Source organism: Crotalus tigris, unplaced genomic scaffold (assembly GCF_016545835.1).
Source record: "Crotalus tigris isolate CLP2741 ecotype Arizona unplaced genomic scaffold, ASM1654583v1 scf7180000018163.671504, whole genome shotgun sequence".
In the NCBI taxonomy this organism is placed as follows: domain Eukaryota; kingdom Metazoa; phylum Chordata; class Lepidosauria; order Squamata; family Viperidae; genus Crotalus; species Crotalus tigris.
The window spans coordinates 651,437-671,504 of record NW_024096857.1 but is presented as its reverse complement, the minus strand read 5'-3'; the positions used below and the strand labels follow the sequence as shown (position 1 = coordinate 671,504).

The window sequence follows — 20,068 nt, the reverse complement described above, 5'->3', positions numbered from 1 at the left end:
CTGTAGCAGTAATGGACTTCTCACTTAAAATGATCAATTAAAAAAAATTAATTGCAGAGTGATCAGCCAAGGGATTATCATCTTTGTACAGAAAAAGGGCCATCTTCCAGTCCTGAATGAATGAAAACAGGTATGTACAGAAATAAATTTCAGCAATAATGAATAATTAGAACTAATTAGAACATTCTCAAGCTGTCATCAAACTGATAGTCAGTTACCTTCTCAATAGCTTCTCGCACAACTCTCTCAGTTTCCCTCTTGTGATCAGCCTTGATTCTATCTTTTAAGTCACTGAAGATTTTGGTGTATTTTTCGTGGCACATGTTTTGACACACACCATCATTATTTGTCTGGGTGCTTCGATGCAGCATTTTAGGGGAAGAGGCACTTAATTTCTTCGTCTGGGTTGAGACTGAAATTTTTTCAATGGGTTGAGGCATTGTGGGAATTTCCTGACTTGAACTGACTGCTTCTGTTTCAGGCTCTGGTTCCTAACATAACAAAGAAGGTGTCACTACAATGGCCAATGAAAAGGACTACAATCATTTAGATCAGAAAGATAAAGACTGAAAAATATGTATTGAATCAACATAATTCTAAATATTGCTTAAATAAAATGTAATGCCACATTGTACAATTAAAACATTATCAGGCCAATGACTTTACCATTATTTCATGCAATGGGGGGGGGAAATCACATGCATTACGGTATCGATAGAAAAAAATATTTGCAACTGGCGGATTCTTAATGCTGTCTGAACTTGGTTGTTTTCTTGCAGGTGTTTCATTATCCAACTAGGTAACATCACCAATGCAACACTGATGATGTTACCTAGTTGTGTAATGAAACACCTGCAAGGAAAAACCCAAGTTAGAGAACATCAAGGAGCCCACATATACATTATAAAATATGATTACTTAGTAATAAGATTTTGGTTTCCAAATTATTAAGTTTTGCATATCTCCATTAACTATTATTACTATCGGTGTATGGCATTGTTACAGTAGCCAGGAGAACACAATGCTATTGCAGAGTAGTAGCTTGACTTGCCAAGGTACCAATTCTGTTATAGGACACGCTTGTGTACTTCCCAAGGTGTGCCCCAGGAGGGCGAGCTGGCTTCACACCAGAGAGAAAGACAAATGGGTCTTCCTGCAGCATCACCCAAGGCCCCCTTCCTTCCCTGAACTGCCTTGCAAAGAGGCAACCGGGAGGTTTAGAGCTGTCAGGAATCTAACTGCCTGCAATCTACTTGCATGGAACATGATTTCAAACTGTCAGATGGACAGAAGCTGAGGCAAGTGACAGGAGCTTACTCTGCCTTACAATGCTAAGTCTCGAACCGCCCAGCTGAGACCATCTGCAAGGTCATTAAGTCACTGAGCCATTGCACCTCTAAACTAGTATTATAACCTTACAGAATAGGAATTTAGGCATCTCCGAAGATACTCAGCAGTTGAATGGGTCCATACATGTATTCTTAATATACACATCAATCTTTCCCCCCCCCCCTTCTTTTTGCCTATAGGCAGAAATCATGAACCAGCATGAAACCTTATAGCTTCACATTCTATCTCTATTAAGGACAGATAAATTGGAATCAGTTCCAAATGGATACTCCAATTTGTAGAATATGGCTAGTATACAAGGTGAATTAAAACAATACTTCCAAATGATGAAACTTTAAACAGATTGAAACATGCTCTTTCAATAAATGATCATAACTTTTCTGAGTTATAAAACATGAAGAAAATGAATTTGTAAACAGTCAGAAGGAAAATATGCTTGAATAATGTTTTCTCCCTCACCCACAAGTGCATGTATTTAATTGCCATGCTGTTCCTTACTTCCTTTTTAGGTTCCACACTTTGATTGCGTCTTCCTTTCTTTGCTCTTGGCTCCTGAGTAACTTTTAGCTGTAAAAATGGATGAAGAAACAATAAATAAAAAAGAAAATACTCATTTAGAATTGTCAATAAGTAGCCAGTATTTTTTGTTACAAAAATGTTGACTTAAAATTTTAAAAATGCAACTAATAAAGTAAATTGTCAACTATTCCGGGCCATGAATTGAACTGCAGAATTTGGTAATATCCCAGCCTCCTGTGGGAGATGAAAATATAGCCCCTTCCTCATATAACAAGATGAGGCTAGAAAAAATCTGAAATAGGCCCCCACAGAAGTTATTTGAAGCTCTAACTTGAACTTTATGCTGTTTCACAATACGAACGTATTATTATTAATGAAAGTGATGTTGTGTTATTATGCTTGCTATGTTCCAAATTATTAGCAAAATAAACCTCTGAATCTTAGGGTAAGAATTATTGTTATTGTATTGCTGTCTATTGTCTTTTTCATTGGGTTTTTCCACGACAGTTTTTGGTGCGTTGGCCGGGAAGAGACGGTTGCTGGAAGAGACCTGCTGTCCAGCTGGGATTTCTGACCACTTCCTGGCTTTGGGCCACAGGTAACCAGCCCACTCTCTCTGAGCCCTCACTTTGGATCAGAGGTAAGAAAAAGGCCCCTTGGGACCTTAGGGTAGATAGATAGGGGCGTTGTTGTGATTTAATTAGTTAGTTAAGCCTGTCCTACTAATCTGGTAGTAAAGGAAGGGTCGTGCCTGGACTTACTTTGAGGATAGACTAAGTGTATGGTGAAGGGCCGTCCTCACTGGCAAAACAGTCAGACTTGCGGTTATAACTGAGACCCAGTGAGAGTCTGGCAGGTCCTGGGGCTAGACCAGCTCCTTGTATTGTGGAAGGGTCGCACCCTTGTGTGAAGTCATGCCTCTTGTGTGTTATCTCTTGCAGCCTCATTTATGAGGGGTTTTTTGAGCTTGGCAGCTTGGCAGGAAATGTGGTTATGTTATTTGCCGGTTGCTGGTGATTTGCAGATTGAGCTCTGAGATTGCCATTTCTAAGTTTGTACTTTGGGTTTTTATTTAAGCTGTGTGAAGATGAAGGTATGCTCTTTTTATTTTCACCCCTATGTGCATTGGATTTTTGTGCGTATGAAAAAAAGATTGTTTGTTAAATTTGGCAATTGTGTTATTTTATTCAAGACCAGAAATTATGACAGAGTTGTTGTGGGCACTTGAATAAAAGTTTTGGTTTGGTGCATTATTATGGGTATTTTTGGAAGTTATGAAACTGTTTTTTAGAATTGTATTCTGGTGGTTTGTGGTTTCTTTCCTTATCTTGCACCTGTCATTGAATTTTTTCCTGTATGAAATTTGTTCACTTCCAGATTTTTTATGTCTTTGGATGTAGCGACACCCACTGTTGCTTAAAGTTTCTTTTTTCTATTGTATGTGTACATTTTTAATGCATTTTTTGTTTTTGTAGTTGTGTCCACCCTTTAGTTAATGGTGAACATTGCCTTTTTCAAAGGTAAGAGCCAGCTTCTTTGTTGGGACAGTGTTGTTTGTTAGTAACTAACATTGGAGCTACCTTCCTCATAGATAAAGGGTCAGCTTGTTTGCTGAGATGATATGTTCCATTATTGATTGCCATCAATTTTTATGCTTGCTACCTTTTCCATAGATAAGAGTTGGCCTTTTTTTGCTGAGGTAGCATGTTATTTCTCTATTGCTGCTGTAGTTTTACTGAAAAAGAGGGGATGGACCTTTTCCATACATAAGGACTGCCTGAGCTGGCAGGGTTCAACTCCTTTCTATTGCCCCTGGATAGTTGGGTTCCTAGACTGTCTTAGAGGAGAACAAATAGAGATTAAAAAAAAAAAAGATAAAAGAAAAGAACAGAGAGGAAAACAGGAACAAAAACGAGATCCTGCCCTCAACCATGATTAGAGTGTGTGTGGAGTGACGTATACCGGATAAAGCGATTGAATTGATAGATTAATGCATGGTGAGAGAAAAAAATAAAAATGTAACCACAAGCATGTTAGCCTGATTGGGTGGGTCATTATTCCCTGCTCATTCACGTATTCACAAGTTTTGTCTTTTTTATATTTTGCCTTTTGTTTTATCCTTTATACACCCCCAGTTCCCCAGTTTTTTGGGTAAATGTTATGTAACCCCAGGCTATGAAAGGAACAGTAAGTTGTAGATTGTTATGAAATAAGTAGGAAGGCAGTAGTATGTGTTTGCAAGGATATGAGAAAATGAAATGAAATGATTTTGTAGAACAGTGCTATGGGAGAGGAGCTCATGAAAGGGAGGAAGAAGAAAGTATGTGATTTACTTAAGAGAAGGAAAAAGAAAAGAGATACCTATTTAGTTGGAAGAATGCTAAATAGAAATAGGGGAAAAATTTCTGTATAATCTTTTGAACATTTTTACAACATTTTCCATCTCCTTTGCTGGTTGCCATTTCTTTCTTTTTGCTTGGGGACTTTCTGCCTTGAAAGAGTGAGGGAGAGGAAGAAAAAAGGGGGCGGGGGTTTCTGTTCAATTTAATTTTTGCTTAGTTAAAACATTAAACTACTTTCCTAAGTAAGGGGGGGAAATGTGCTATTTGAACATTGCAGTATGAATTGGGAAATTGAACATCAGCGTGCTAAAATTATTCCATTGTAAGCTGAAGTACGATTTTAAGGAAACACACTTAATAGAACATGGAATTTTTGTTGGTTTAAAATAACAGCTTAATATATGTTAGATGGAAAATTTCAAGCTGCTTTAATATTAGGTAGGCAGCTAGCAGTTGAATATCAGCCAAAACTGCAAGGAGAGGAAGTACAGAAATAAAGCTAAAATGCTTGTCCTATACTACCAAAAACTGGGTCATGGTTCACATATGACAGAGGAGAAACTTAGAAAAAGGGGAAGTAAACTTGTAAAGTTAGGGAAAAAAAGATATGTTATTCTGGGTCTATTTTGTGCGTGTCTGTGAGGTTTATGAGACTGCCATCTTCTCTACAAGACATCCATGCGTCAAAGGATGCAATGTTGGACTACTGCCAAGTTTTCCTCATTGCTATTCCAGACTGTCATTAACAGGAGACCAGTGCAAGTCATGCCAGTGGCAAGCAACCTTGCTCCTGTCACAATATCCTCCCCTTCCTCTCCTTTTACCTTCTTCCCCTTTCCCCTTTCCCACCTATAAATATTTTGTTTGAGATATTTCAGCTTCCCTAAGGTCTGCTCCACCCAAAGAACCACTAGATCTTTGTTATGCCTTGAAGACTGGTGATCAGGTTTTGACTGAAGTATTTCATCAAAAAATTACTTTGCTCCTTGTTGAAAGGGACCTTTCCAGATTCTATTGACATTGCTGTGCGGTATCAAGATCTGGCTTCCTGGATGCATATTTTGCACTGCAAGAAAGTACCAGCCCCAGACAAGGAAGATATCCAGTCCCAATCACCTGACTGCACCTAGGCAAGATTGAAGCTTTGCCCAACAGGAGAGCAAGTGCTATTAACCTTTGCTCCCCACCAGCATGCAATCTCCAGCCCAAACAGCACCAACAAGAAGTGAACTCTGATTTGTCATCCTTAGACTATTTATACCACATTTTCCAGCACAATGAAGTCCAGAGGCTCATGAAGGAAATGATTTGCAACAGGAAAATGCCTCATGCCTGCTGTATGGACTATAGTTGTATTGTTGTTTATTGGAATTTGTATTATTTTATTATGAGTCTTAAACCTACTGAGGTTGTATGTTTCCCCCATAAAATACTTTCTTTACATGCCCCTCATAAACTATTGTAGACCCTTTACCCCAGAATCCTTCTAATCTTATCTTTTTGCTTATGTTTTGTGTTGTCTTTACGGACAAGAAGTGGGGACTGTGGGAGATGAAAATATAGCCCCCTCCTCATATAACAAGATAAGGGTAGAACAAACCTGAAACAGGCCTCCACAGAAGTGATTTGAAGCTCTAACTTGAACTTTATGCTGTTTCACAATAGGAACATACTATTTATAATCTGCTGAGTTTTGTGCAATATAAAGTTGTAAAGTAGATAGTTCTGTGTATATTTGGAACGTGAGTATTGTAACTGTGGGAGAAATAGGGAACTGAAAAGTAGCTGATGAATGTGGGTTCCAATGTACACGGGTATATGTGGAAAGTAGGTCAGCAGGAAGTAAATACCAAGTCAGCAAAGGTCAGCGGACCATCTGACTACAGTCTTAGAACGAGAAAGGGTATAAAAGGTTGGAACTGGACCTAACCGATTTGTCATTGGCCTATAGCTGTCCTAATGGATTCTGCTATGTCATATGGTCCTCATTGCAATGGGTATTAATGAAAGTGATGTTGTTTTATTATGCTTGCTATGTTCCAAATTATTAGCAAAATAAACCTCTGAATCCTAGAGTAAGAATTATTGTTATTGTGTTGCTGTCTCTTGTCTTTTACATTGGGTTTTTCCATGACACTCCCAAAAATTAATATACAAACTAAGGGCAGCTGGATACCAAGGTGCCTCCACCTCTTAATTGCTATGCCCATAAGTTTTCAGAGTACATGAAAAAGTCCATTACAAAGAGGGCTTGGAATTTTTTTATCTGAGAAAACAGAACAGAGGCACGCTCTAACCTGTTTCTCTAAATGAAGCTGGAACAAAGTAGGCAGAGAAACAAAACCCAACTAAGTAGGTATTAGTTTCATCCACCTAAAACAAGAACGCAAACAAAATCTAAACTCCACAACTGTCCTGGGATTTGAATCCAATGTGAATCACTCTATAAACCATGCATTTAAAAATAAGCAAACAATGAAAGAGAAAACTCGTTTCAATAAGAGATTTAAAATTGTATATAAACTTCAGGTACAAACAATGGTGCCAATTCTAGAATTTCTTTAAAGAGAGAGGAATTGCTTTTATTGCAAATCTGTTGATCAAATACAACAATTAAAAACAGATTATCTTAGACCCAGAATTTGGTGTACAGAGTTTTCCATATGACGATTCAGATCTGTGATAAGAAAAAAGAAGATTAAAGAAATAGCTGAGCTTCAATGGTTAACTGCAATTGGGCTAAATCAACTGGGATAATTCAATCCATCTACTCACTTGCTCATTACTGGTAGAAGAAATGCTTGATTCTGCTTCTTCCTCTCCTTTATCCTCATTTTTTGATTTCCAAAATCTGCCATCCCGAAGGAAACGCTGATGTAGCTCTAACTCATCGCATGCTTTTTTCCAGCCCATGCTACGTTTTACATGTAGCCGGTGTATATTAACGGTGATATCCTGAATATTTTCAGAAGGAATCCAGGCCCTCCACAATGAAAATGAAAAGACACACTTAAGCACATCCTTTGAAAGGAGCTGCCAATTCAGTTTTCAAATCATCCTTTTCTGTTACAAACATCCATTCAACTCCAAGAGCGCGTATCTTACCTAAATGATGAAAAGAGTCTTCTCCATTGGGTTTTGATGGCGAGGTCATAGATATAACACTGAGTCTCCCCCGCCCTGCCATACTCTTTCACACATTCCCAATGTTAATTTTAATTCTATTTCAAATTTCATTTTCTTCTAGTCCAAACTGCAACAATTACTTCTGTGTGTAATTCCACCTTCTCAATATGGTTAACCTTATTAATATCTACGTGCTCCACAATGACACAGTTTATGGTATGGAAAAAAATTAATCTCAAATATATTAAAGACTACAGGTAATTCTAAACAACTTTGCAAATGGGGCACGACTCACTTCTTGACCATGTTGTTGTTATTTAAATCATGTGGTTATTAAGCAAATCTGGTTTTCCTCATTGATTCTGCTTGTCAAAAGCTCCCTAGAAAGGTTGCAAATGGCAATCCCAGGACACTGCGACCCCAGAAAATACATGCCAGTTGCAAAGCAGCTATAGTTTGAACCTATGACTGTGGGGATGCTACAACGGTCGTAAGTGTGAGAACTGGTTATAAGTCACTTGTTTCAGTGTCATTGTAACTTTGAACATTCATTAAATAAACAACTGTTAGCTGACAACTACCTGTGGCAATTTTAAGAAGCAAGTTCTTTGACAGGTTCTGTTTAGGATTCAGATTGTCTAATATCACTTATGTCAGGAAGACAGAACATCATTTAATGGATTTATATCTCACTTTACTTTGTTCAGCTCAAGATGTAATGATCGCTACTCCTGTTTCTCCCATCCAAACCACTTTATGAGGTGAGCTTGACTAGGATGCCCGAAAGTGACTGGGCCCAAGTCACACAGTTGGCTTCTATGGCTAAGAGAACACTAGAACTTTACTGAGCCTTAGTAGAGGGCCCTGAAAAAAACAAGAAAAACACATACAGTGAGGGAAAAAATTATTTGATCCCTGCTGATTTTGTAGGTTTGCCCACTGACAAAGAAATGATCAGTCTATAATTTTAATGGTAGGTTTAACAGTGAGAGATAGAATAACAAAAACAAAAATCCAGAAAAAAGCTTTTCAAAAAAGTTATAAACTGATTTGCATTTTAATGAGTGAAATAAATATTTGATCCCCTATCAATCAGCAAAATTTCTGGCTCCCAAGTGTCTTTTATACAGGTAACAAGCTGACAGTAAAAACAAGACCAAAGAGCTGTCCAAGGATGTCAGGGACAAGATGATAGACCTACACAAGGCTGGAATGGCCTACAAGACCATCGCCAAGCAGCTTGTTGAGAAGGTGACAACAGCTGGTGCGATTATTCGCAAATGAAAGAAACACAACATAACTGTCAATCTCCCTCAGTCTGGAGCGATCTCACCTCATGGAGTTTCAATGATCATGGACGGTGAAGATTTAGCCCAGAACTGCATGGGAGGATCTTGTTAATTAATGATCTCAAGGCAGCTGTAACCATAGTCACCAAGAAAACAATTGGTAACACACTAGGCTATGAGGGACTGAAATCTTGTAGTGCCCGCAAGGTCCCCCTGCTCAAGAAAGCACATGTACAGGCCTGTCTGAAGTTTGTCAGTGAACATCTGAATGATTCAGAGGAGGACTGGGTGAAAGTGTTGTGGTCAGATGAGACCAAAATTGAGCTCTTTGGCATCAATTCAACTTGCCGTGTTTGGAGGAGGAGGAATATTGCCTATGACCTGAAGAACACCATCCCCACCGTCAAATATGGAAGTTGAAATATTATGCTTTGGGGTATTTTTCTGCTAAGGGACAGCACAACTTCACCACATCAAAGAAATGATGGACAGGGCCACGTACCATCAAATCTTGGGTGAGAACCTCCTTCACTCAGCCAGGGCACTGAAAATGAGTTGCGGATAGGTATTCCAGCATGGCAATGACCCAAAACACACAGCCAAGGCAACAAAGGAGTGCCTCAAGAAGAAGCACATTAAGATCCTGGCGTGGCCTAGCCAGTCTCCAGACCTTAATCCCATAGAAAATTTGTGGAGGCACCTGAAGTTTCGAGCTGCCAAATGTCAGCCTCCAAACCTTAATGACTTGGAGAGGATCTGCAAAGAGGAGTGAGACAAAATCCCTCCTGAGATGTGTATAAAACCTGGTGGCCAACTACAAGAAAGGCCTGACCTCTGTGATTGCCAACAAGGGTTTTGTCACCAAGTACTAAGTCATGTTTTGCGAAGGAGTCAAATGCTTATTTCGCTCATTGAAATGCAGATCAATTTTTAACTTTTTTGAAATGCGTTTTTCTGGATTTTGTTGTTGTTATTCTCCCCCTGTTAACTTAAACCTACCATTAAAATTATAGACTGATCATTTCTTTTCAGTGGGCAAACGTACAAAATCAGCAGGGGATCAAATAATTTTTTCCCTTACTGTAAAGTGACCTTCAAGCAGTGTCCTTTATTGTCCTTCATTCTTAGACAGAAATCTTGCCAAACTGAAGCAACCTTTTGCATCCCTATAGATATAATCTGAAAATCTATAGGGAGGAGCTGTCTTAACTCTCTTTCTCTCAACCAAACTGTTTAAATTTTGCTGCCTTCGAGTCCCCTGGAATGTAGCCTCTCCCTCCTAGTAATCCAGACCACATTTCGCCACACCTAGAAAGAGAAGCGCCCTGTTGTTTATTTGTTAGATCTTTTTCCTCCAGTTGCAGCTCCACAACATGTCCACCTCCAATTTCATCTTGCAAAGGCAATCCAGTGTGGTTGATTGGCCTGAGAAAGAATGGGTCAAAGTTCAAGTGAATTTGAACCTGCATCAGTCTGGGCTGAATCCACTCTTTACCACACCCAGGGGTGTGCTGGTTGTCTCAGCATATAAGAGACACTGCAAGAATGAAAATACCTTTGGTGGTGATGGCCAAAAAAGCGAACGTCAACTTGATTGTCTTCTTTCTGCATGACTTTCGCAGGCCAGAATCCAAAGCCTTTCATTTTGGCCCATACCAGTTCATGATTTGGTATCTAAAAATTAAAGAAACATGGTAAAGTACAGAAGTATTTCTGACTTGGCAGGTGTTAGGTATAACAGTATCACATAATGAAAATAAAAGTTACCAACCGAAAAGAATATTTGGAGTTCAGGTTTGCACTGTGAGGTCCTTGGTGCTCTTTGAGCTTGGTGGTTTTCTTGCCAAGCTTCATTACCCAACTAGCTAATATCATCAGTGCTGGACTTCATATACACAAGTGGTTTGCTTAGCTGGGTAATGAAAAGTTTATAAGAAAACATCTAAACTGATAGAGCACCAAGTACTCCACAATAAAACGTACCCATGATAGAGTTTAACTAAGTCTTGACAACAGTGATCATTACTTTGGTCTATATAACACCATTGTCAGCACAGTTTAACAGACTATTCTCACATGATATAACAATTTATAATTGTGCTGGCAGTTTCTAAGCATTGTTAACTTAGACAAAGAAACTCAAGTCTTCAAGCGAATAAATGTTTCTTCTTATAAGCAAAAATTGGCATTGTGTTCTTTCATGCACGGGAGACATCTAATGTATACCAAATCAGCTGTACAAGCACACTAATTTGAGTTATAGATTGCTATTTTGAGAATGCAGTGTTCATCCAATTTCTCCAAGAAATGCTTGTATTCTGTGAGCCTTAAGCCAGGAAAATACTGGCAGGGCTTTATTATAGTACCAGTCCTTTCCCCAATGCCAGAGAGACATGAACTGACCACTATGGTCAAGGAAATGTAAAAATATGATCTGTGACTGAGACAATTGATCTTGTCTTTTGTACTGGCGTGAAAATGACTCCACCTAGCGGTGGCTGCAAAACTAACATTTACAATTTTGTCTGATGGCTGTATTCATATTCTCAATAAATCCCATTCTTTAAGACAGCTGGGATAATTCTCATCACCATTTCTTGGGGCAGCAAATTCCATATTTACTCTCAGTTGTGAGAAAAGGTAAGCTTACACAAGGATAGCAGAACCAATTGTCAGGACGCGCATTTGATAGATAGAAACAGTTCTTGCAAAGCTGAAGTTCATCCAGCTGAGGAAAAAAAGAAGTAAAACACTATTACCCTCAATAAATATGTTCTGAAATGCTGAAAACTGTTATTTTGCCAATTTAAAATCATTAAGTTTTTTCTCTTTCCTGGGAAGTTATGTTTCATATAAAAAAACACAAAAAGGGAAAAAGTGAAGAAAAAATTAAGTAAAAATAGACCTTTTCATATATTACATATAAAAAATAATTAGTCAAATTTTAAAGCAAATAATTAAACTTTGACTAACTAAAGTAGTAACCACTGGTCTTTTCATTCTACCAACTTAATACCAGTTTATAAAAGGAAACTGAGTACATATCCATAACTTAGGATTCGCTCATATATAGTATATGCATGTTCTTTGAAGGTTAGATGCATAGAAATTTTTAACTGGTCTCTAATCATTTCAGAAACATATTAGTAGTACAAACTGAACAAAAAGTTCTTGAGAACCTTTACTCTAAGGATGAAACAAAGCTACTCAAAACAGACAAATCATACAGACACACATAAATACATTAATTCATTCAAATTATTCTGGCACCTTTTATCTTTAAAAAATATCTGAAGTATAATCCACTATCATTGTTCAGGTGTTTTAGCTTTTCACTGACATTAAAATGTGAATTTGTTTTTGAAAGAAAACCTTTTCTAAAGGAGGTACCAATACAACAATCATATAAAATGTTACTCATTTTCTTCACTTATTTTTATTGATGTGTTACTGTTCACAAATGAGATAAAAATGTTATTTAGCTTTCAAAAATTATTTAGCTTTATAAAAATTATAAAAAAAACCACAAAAAGAATTTATAATTATATAGGCAATTAGTTTCTGAAGCACACCTAATTTTAAGCTATCAAAATGCAGTGTATGTTTTTTAATTTTTTTCTGATTTCCATAACAATTTTCAAAACAAATGAAACCACTGGTATGTGGAATCTGAAAAGACAATTGTTCAGAAGTCACTAACATGACTAAATATTACTTACCTCATGGCAGGTATCTTTGTAAAGCATCCTGGCTATATCAGCTTGTTCACTGTCCACTATAAGAAGAACATACCCACAAACACCTAAGTCTTTGTAAATGATATGATGAAAAACAATAGGCAATTGAATTCTGGAGGAACAGGCCCCATCAGCTTGTAAAACCAGAGTGCCTTCAGTCCCTTCAGCCTGATTTAAACCTCTAATGAGCTAGATAACAAAAGATTGTACATGCCAAGCCTTCTTCTGTTTTGCAAATCTTTTAAAAATCTGCTTGGGTATCGCATGGCTTAAAGAAAATTAATTTCTGAATAAAGTTAACAAAAAAGAAAACATAAGAAAATATGTGCTGGCTTAAATAAAAGAACTACCGTGTTTCCCTGAAATAGTAGTAGTAGTAGTAGTAGTAGTAGTAGTAGTAGTAGTAGTAGTAGTAGTAGTAGTAGTAGAGTTGGAAGGAACCTTGGAGGTGATCTAGTCCAACCCCCTGCTCAGGCAGGAAACCCTATACCATTTTGGACAAATGGTTGTTCAGTCTCTTCTTAAAAGCCTCCAGTGTTGGAGCATTCGCCACTTCTGGCTGCAGGTTGTTCCACTGGTTAATTGTTCTGTCAGGAAGTTTCTCCTGAGTTCTAGGTTGCTTCTCTCCTTGCTTAGTTTCCACCCATTGCTTCTTGTCCTGCCTTCAGGCGCCTTGGAAAATAGCTTGACTCTCTCTTCTTTGTGGCAGCCCCTGAGATATTGGAACCCTGCTAACATGTCCCCCCTCGTCCTTCTCTTCATTAAACATACCCAATTCCAGCAACTGTTCCTTATATGTTTTAGCCTCCAGTCCCCTAATCATCTTTGTTGCTCTTCTCTGTACTCTTTTTAGAGTCTCAACATCTTTTTTACATTGCAGTGACCAAAACTGGATGCAGTATTTCCAGTGTGGCCTTACCAAGGCATTGTAACTAACACTTCATGTGATCTTGATTCTATCCCTCTGTTAATGCAGCCTAGCACTGTGTTGGCCTTTTTGGCAGCTGCAGCACGCTGCTGGCTCATATTTAGGTGATTGTCCACTAGGACTCCGAGGTCCCTCTCACAGTTACTACTACTGAGCAAGGTACCCCCTATACTATATCTGTGCATTTGGTTTTTCTTGCCTAAATGTAGAACCTTGCTTTTTTCACCACTGAATTTCATTTTGTTAGATAGCGCCCAGTGTTCAAGTCTGTCCAGATCCTTCTGTATCTTAAGCCTGTCTTCTGAAGTGTTGGCTATTCCTGCCAGCTTGGTGTCACCTGCAAATTTGATGAGATCCCCATCTATCCCCTCGTCCAAATTATTGATAAAGATGTTGAAGAGCACTGGGCCCAGAACAGAGCACTGGGGCACCCCACTACACACGTCCTTCCATGTAGATGCGGTTCCATTGAGGACCACACGCTGAGTATGGCCGGTCAGCCAGCTATGGATCCATCTAGTGGTGGTGCTGTCTACCCCACATTTTTCTATCTTGTCAAGTAGTAGGTTGTGATCTACTTTATCAAATGCTTTACTGAAGTCCAAGTAAATTATGACCCGGTCTCATATATTTTTTTGCCTCCAAAAGAGGCACTAGGTCTTAATTTCAGAGAATGTTTTACCTTAGGACTACCACAGCCAGGCCTCCCACACCCCGATACCTGTCGCGCTGCTGCTTGACTTCTGTGGCCGCTTGCTGCCACTGGATGCCATGTGGCGCATTGCGCCATTGCCACTCCTCCCGGCAGGACGCCACATGGTGCTTTGTGCTATTTCTGCTGTTCGCGGCAGGATGCTGCATGGCTCTTTGGGCCGTTTCCGCAGCAGAAATGGCCCGCAGCACCACATGGTCTCCTGCTACGAGCAACAGAAGTGGCCCAAAGCGCCTGAGCAATAGAAGCAGCTCAAAGCACTGTGCAAGCAGAAGCGACCTGAAGCACTGCGTAAGCAGAAGTGGCCCGAAGCGCTGCGGAAGCAGCGGAAGCGGCCTGAAGTATGCGAGCAGCAGAAGCAGCTGCAGAAGTCAAGTAGCAGTACGACAGGTGTGTGTGTGTGGGGGGTAGCTTCACCCCCCACCCCGCTTGATTTTTAGGGGTGTGCCTTGCCCCAAAGTAGGGCTTACTATAGTCCTTCCTTAGCAACCACAACTGGGACAGCAACTACATTGCTAAGAGATGCAAATTACTAAATGAAACATGTGACCACAATGAATTTATGATCTCACTTCCCCTTTAGTTATTAAGTGAAACATCACATGACTGCAACTTACAATTTTAGTTTTGCCTTTTCTATTAACTCTGATTGCTGCATGCCAGTTGTAAAACACACAAAAGGTGATCACATAACCACAGGGCACTGCAATGGTCATAAATGCAATGATTGGTTATCGTACGCCATCATAACTTTGAAAGGTTATTAACAATGCAGTTAGTAAGCAAGGACTATGTGTATTTCATAAATTGTTCATAATACTTTCCTTGAGATTCCTTTTGTAAAGCCCTTTGACATTCTCCATTCAAGTATCTGCTTTCTAATAATGGAAATAATACAGATCCATCACGTTGGCTTAATTTTCATGACTTTGTCTAATTCACTTTTGAGGGACAAGTAAAACTGAACGTAATGCAAAGTTCTCACTTGCTCTTTATTCTCTATAATCAGCTCTACCCTCAAGATGCCATTTGCTTGAAGATCTTATTTTTTAAGTCCAACCAGTGCCTACCTACCTCCATAAAAAATCACGGTGTTGTGTAGAAGCAGTTGAGCATCTGCTTTGAATTCCTCATAACTTCTGTATTTTCCTTCATTTACTTTCTATATAAATTGAAACAGAATTATAAGAACATTCATTAGCATTGTCCAGTAATCAGAATAAGCACACATATAAAAGTATGTTTATATTACACTTTCTACAAAATAATTTATGGGAACTTAAAAGTTGTGAAATTGTGCAATGAGTAGCTTTAGTTTGCTTCTGGTCTCATCTTTCATCCTAAGCATTTTTCTACATAAAGAAAATCTAGTAGTCCTTTTCAGTTAGATCTTCACCTAAGTAACTCATACAAACTGCTTCTAAATCAGGGTCTTCAAACTTGGTCCTTTTATGACTTGTGGACTTCAAATCCCTGAATTTCTCAGCCAGGCACACTGGCTGAGGAGTTCGGGGAGTTGAAGTCCACAAGCCATAAAAGAACCAAGCCTGAAGATCCCTGTTCTAGATAGAACTAAATGGAATGGGGTTTCCAGGTATGGATAAGGGGCCTCCAAAAATAAGATTAGTCTGAAAACTGCCAATATTCTTCTGTTGTAATATGTAGCTCAGAACTATATAGGAACATACCTCTTGTATGGTTGGAACATCAACAGCTGTGTGTACTAGTCGACGATACATTGGATGTTTGTTGTCTTTGCCTTTTTTATTTAGATCAATAGCCTAAAAATTGCCAGAAAATACTGGTTTAGAAACCTGTTGTTCTGAGAAGGAAGAAGAGTTGCATAGCCTTTAAAATAGTTTGTAAGAATTTGAATTACATGCCAGTTTACAAATAAAAAGTTTTTTAAAAGTTCTACTCCAAAAAGGCTATCATGTAGGCTACTTAATTTTCTTAAAGTTCAAAAGGCATAATCAAGAAACAAAAACCCTAAATGTTTTTTCTGTGTACTAATATTAGAAAAACTCTATCTCCTCCCAAAAATGTGTTTTAATTTTTCAAACAATCAATCATTGTGTAAATTGATATATTGAATCAGCATCCAACTCTTGAAAGGTTATTTTTTTCTCCCCAATATTTCCAAGCAGGAGTTCTGATGTCTGAAAATACTGACTTTTTAATTAATGCATAGGGCTAGTCAAAGTGGATAAAACATTCTATCAAAGATTAATAATGTATCAAAACAGAATTTGGCAAATTGAGATTGAACTGTATTGGTAAGAATTAAGAGTTTGGTTGTCCTTTTCAAATGTTCCTTTAAACCACTAAATTTCAAAATCATGAAGTTATGCGGATACTCTACTTATTCCAACATCATAAATTTTGTGTCTGGACAAAAACTGAAATAATAAAAAAAATAAATGGAAGATAAACCCAAGGAAGAATGGTGGAGAATGCACAATAAAAGCCTTATGGAAACACTGGTTTAAAATCAAACACATGAAACAGCTTTGCCAACAAATATGTCTCTGAACAATTGTCAGGATTAAAAGGATGGGAGACGCTGAAACAGAAAAGATACAAAGATGCAGGTTTATGTGCAAACCCCTTGCACGAGACCACTTAAGTTGTGACCATTTGACAGGCATGGCATCTAATCTGTGTCCAACTATTACCGAGAAAATTCTCTTCTGATTAGCTGAAAGTTGTTCAAGCTTGTCTCAAATGTGAACATCTGCTGAACAGAATTATGCGCATCTATTCAGAGATTATTGTAAACAGGAGTGAAACTGGAAGGTTTCAGCTCATATTCACATAATTTTTATGTTATATTTTTTCCACTCCCTTTTATCTGGGTGAATTCATCTATTCAAGTGAAGAATGGGGACAGGAGGAGAAACAAAGATACTTAAGGGGGAAATAAGAAGATAGAAAATAATTCCTATTCCATTTACAGAGTCAACCACATGCAGCTTTCAACAAACAACCATAATGGAGACTCTCCATTATGGTTATAAGTTGTAATGGTTGTAAAAGAGATGTCACGTGACCTACCCCAATTTACAACTTTTGCAGCAGTCTTTAAGTAAATACGGCAGTCATAAAGCAGCTATGGAAGTCATTAAGCAAACCCATTGTTCACTATGATGTGGTTTTGCTAAAAACCAGAAATGCCAGTTTTCAGCAAAACGGTTGTAGAATACAGTTGTGTGACCGCAGAAACTGCAAATAGCCATAAAGTTCAGCGCACAAAGTTCAGTCATATGACTATAGAGAGAACTTGACCATCAGAACTTCCACTCCAGATCATAAGCATCCTGAAGATAGAGTCCGTTATAACTTCAAATGGTCTCAAGCAATCTAGCTGTAAGTATTTGAAGTTGCAAAAGAAAACACAGAAAAAAACCTATCTGCTTAGAATCCTACATACTCACCCGTTCCTTCATTCGGGAGACAATGAAGCGCAAATAGGTGCTCATCTCCTGCTTACTGGTGTTCTTCTTCTTAATGCTCTGAGAGAGGAGGGGGAAGGAATCAACAGATTTATTTTAGAACTCTGACTTCTGGGAAACATGACATATTTTACAGTGCAACGTTGTTAAACACGGCACATAAGCCCAAGCGAGAAGCTTATTCTTGCAGCCAGTGAAGGATGAACAATCAAAGCACAATGACATGAAACTGCTGCTCAGAGAATATTCTGGTTGGAGTGATGTTGGTGGAGATGACCTGGCTCTTCCTCAAGCATCAACAAAGCCCAGAAGTTACCAGGTGGAAAGTTCACTGAATTGACACATCTACAGGATTCCCACCTATGCAAAGGTGCATGGGATGGGTATGTTAATTTGCAATTGAGAAACAAACATTATTTTTTTCTAATTCACACTTGTATACTCCATAGCCAAATTAGCTCAAATTGAACATTACAACATTCTTTTGCCCTTCAACATTAATCTGGACAAGTATGGCATCTGGTTGGCATTTTTTTGGAACAATATTGTATATCTCTGTGTCCAGGGGGGGTGGGTGGGGCGAGGGGGGTAATCTGCGAAAGGAGTGAGCAGGAAAGCAGCCATTAAGTGGGATGTGATCATTTAGTGAAAAGGAATGGATCCTGTTAAAGAACAGCAAATTTTGCATTCCTTATTTCTCCAGGAGCTCAAAATTGTGTGTGTGTGTGTGTGTGTGTGTGTGTGTGTGTGTGTGTGTGTGTGTGTGTGTCTGTCTGTCTGTCTGTCTGTCTGTCTGTCTCGATATGTCTTTGGTTATTCGGGTTTTTTCCCGCATAAAATTGGAAGTGTCTTGGCGACGTTTCGACGAAGTCCCATTCGTCATCTTCAGGCTGGTGTTTTCAGCTTCGTGCTTCCAGGAGCAATGTGTGGTCTTAGCAGTTTCTTCCTTTTAACTGCCAGTGGGTATGAACTGATTGGATGAGAGCTTGGCTGTGTTCTGATTGGATGGAGGTGTGTTCTGATTGGTTAGGAGGTTGGCTGTGCTCTGATTGGATGGGGGGTTGGCTGTGCTCTGATTGGATGGGGGGTTGGCTGTGCTCTGATTCGTTGGGGGAGTGTTCTGTTTGGGTGGGGGCTTTGTTGTGCTCAGGTTAGTCTGAGTTGCACAGGGATGTGAGATGGTGAGCATTGCTATTGTTTGGCTTCCTGTTTGTGGTCGTGCCTCATCTTCGTGGTGGGTGTCAGTTTGGTTCATGTATGGATTGGAGGGGTTTAAAGTGCTAATGATGCAGCTGTGGTCTGGCTTCTGGTTTGTAGTCGTGCCTCATCATCGGTGTGGGTTTGGGTTTGCTTTTTGTGTGGACGTGTGGGGGTGACATCCTGTGTGGCTTTTGTGAGTGTGGGTCTGGTGTCATTCTTTGTGTTAGGGACTCGTTTGTCAATAAGGGCGGGTTTCCAAATGGCTGGTAGGCGGGAGGTATCATCTCGTTTGTTCATGCTGTGTGCGCATTTTTCTATCTCGATGGCTTCTCTGATTATTCTGTTATTAAAGTATTAAAGTGTATGCACACAGACACACACACACACACACACATTTTAGACAGGTTGGGCTGAACGATGTAGTGGATACCCAATGAGTTTCTATGGCTAAGTGGGGATTTGAATCCAAGTCCAATTTGATCATTGTATTATATCCCTCAGAAAATTTGGAGTGGAGTGGTGTAAGCAAAGTCATCTTACCACCAAGTAGCCAATCGATTATGATTTTCAAAGAAGGAACATCAGGCTCATAATTTAGACATGTGGCAGAAAAAAGAAACAATTTTGTATAGCGGTGTTGTTGTTTTTTTACTGAAGAACAGAAGTGTTTAAGGCTCTACATGATATTGGTTCACCAATATCCTAATATTTAAAAAAATCAAATCTAAAAAGTGTACTTATGCACATGGGTATATGTTTGTATGAATAAAAAGAGGTGGCTAAAGCTGGCTTGGCTGGCTAGTTGCCATAACTTTAGTGCCCCACAGCAAACAGGTAGGGAAAATCCCTCGCCTGGCCAAGAAAAACCCAATTATGAATGGCTTGAAGATTACACAGCCATGGAGAGAATGGATAAAGCTGCATGCACAGCTTTTCTTTCTGTGCCAGACCAGTTAAAATGACTTATTTAGTAACAGTCAGCAAGTCACAATACTTTGCACAACCTAATCCAGATTCTGAAATCTAAATGGCTCAGCTTCTCTTCAAAAGCTTAAAGCTTTGTGATTATCCTTGCACTTAGGACACAGAAACCAACATTCTACAAGATCAAACTAAAGGAATAAAAAATATCACACCATTTAGGCCCTGAATCCTAAAAACTGTCCTATACATTTTTAGTCTAGCTTTTCTAATTACTATTAAAGTGGGCTTCTCTACATGCAAGTTGCCTGGAAAATTAGCAACTAGCCTTCTTAAAGCCAGCGTTAACAATGGAAGAAGGTATTGATCCAAAGTAGGATTAGACTGGAAATAATATGTTACAGTGGTTGAATTAATTAATCCATAACAGTAAACAGGAAATGGTCTGTTCAATATACATTTCAAACTTTTCAGAACGCAGCTAATTTTCTA

At 38.8% G+C, this 20,068-nt stretch overlaps 1 protein-coding gene across 13 annotated transcripts in view; it reads right to left on the bottom strand.

Annotated features, from left to right (window-relative positions):
* Positions 1-6: 6 nt before the first annotated feature.
* Positions 7-20,068, bottom strand: part of LOC120310310 (zinc finger MYND domain-containing protein 11) — a 117,955-nt gene continuing 97,893 nt past the window's right edge. For 8 of the 13 annotated variants that reach the window (XM_039348601.1, XM_039348600.1, XM_039348603.1 and 5 more), the window contains 10 exons: positions 17,438-17,515; positions 15,692-15,784; positions 15,078-15,165; positions 12,346-12,401; positions 11,277-11,354; positions 10,182-10,300; positions 9,935-10,051; positions 6,987-7,194; positions 1,810-1,917; positions 7-491 (listed from right to left, as the gene is read on the bottom strand). In XM_039348601.1, the coding sequence (XP_039204535.1) occupies positions 177-491; positions 1,810-1,917; positions 6,987-7,194; positions 9,935-10,051; positions 10,182-10,300; positions 11,277-11,354; positions 12,346-12,401; positions 15,078-15,165; positions 15,692-15,784; positions 17,438-17,515 (1,260 nt within the window). In that variant the 3' untranslated portion in view covers positions 7-176. The remainder of the gene's footprint in view (positions 492-1,809; positions 1,918-6,986; positions 7,195-9,934; positions 10,052-10,181; positions 10,301-11,276; positions 11,355-12,345; positions 12,402-15,077; positions 15,166-15,691; positions 15,785-17,437; positions 17,516-20,068) is intronic. The other 5 variants (XM_039348606.1, XM_039348610.1, XM_039348607.1 and 2 more) reach the window with 3 other exon arrangements.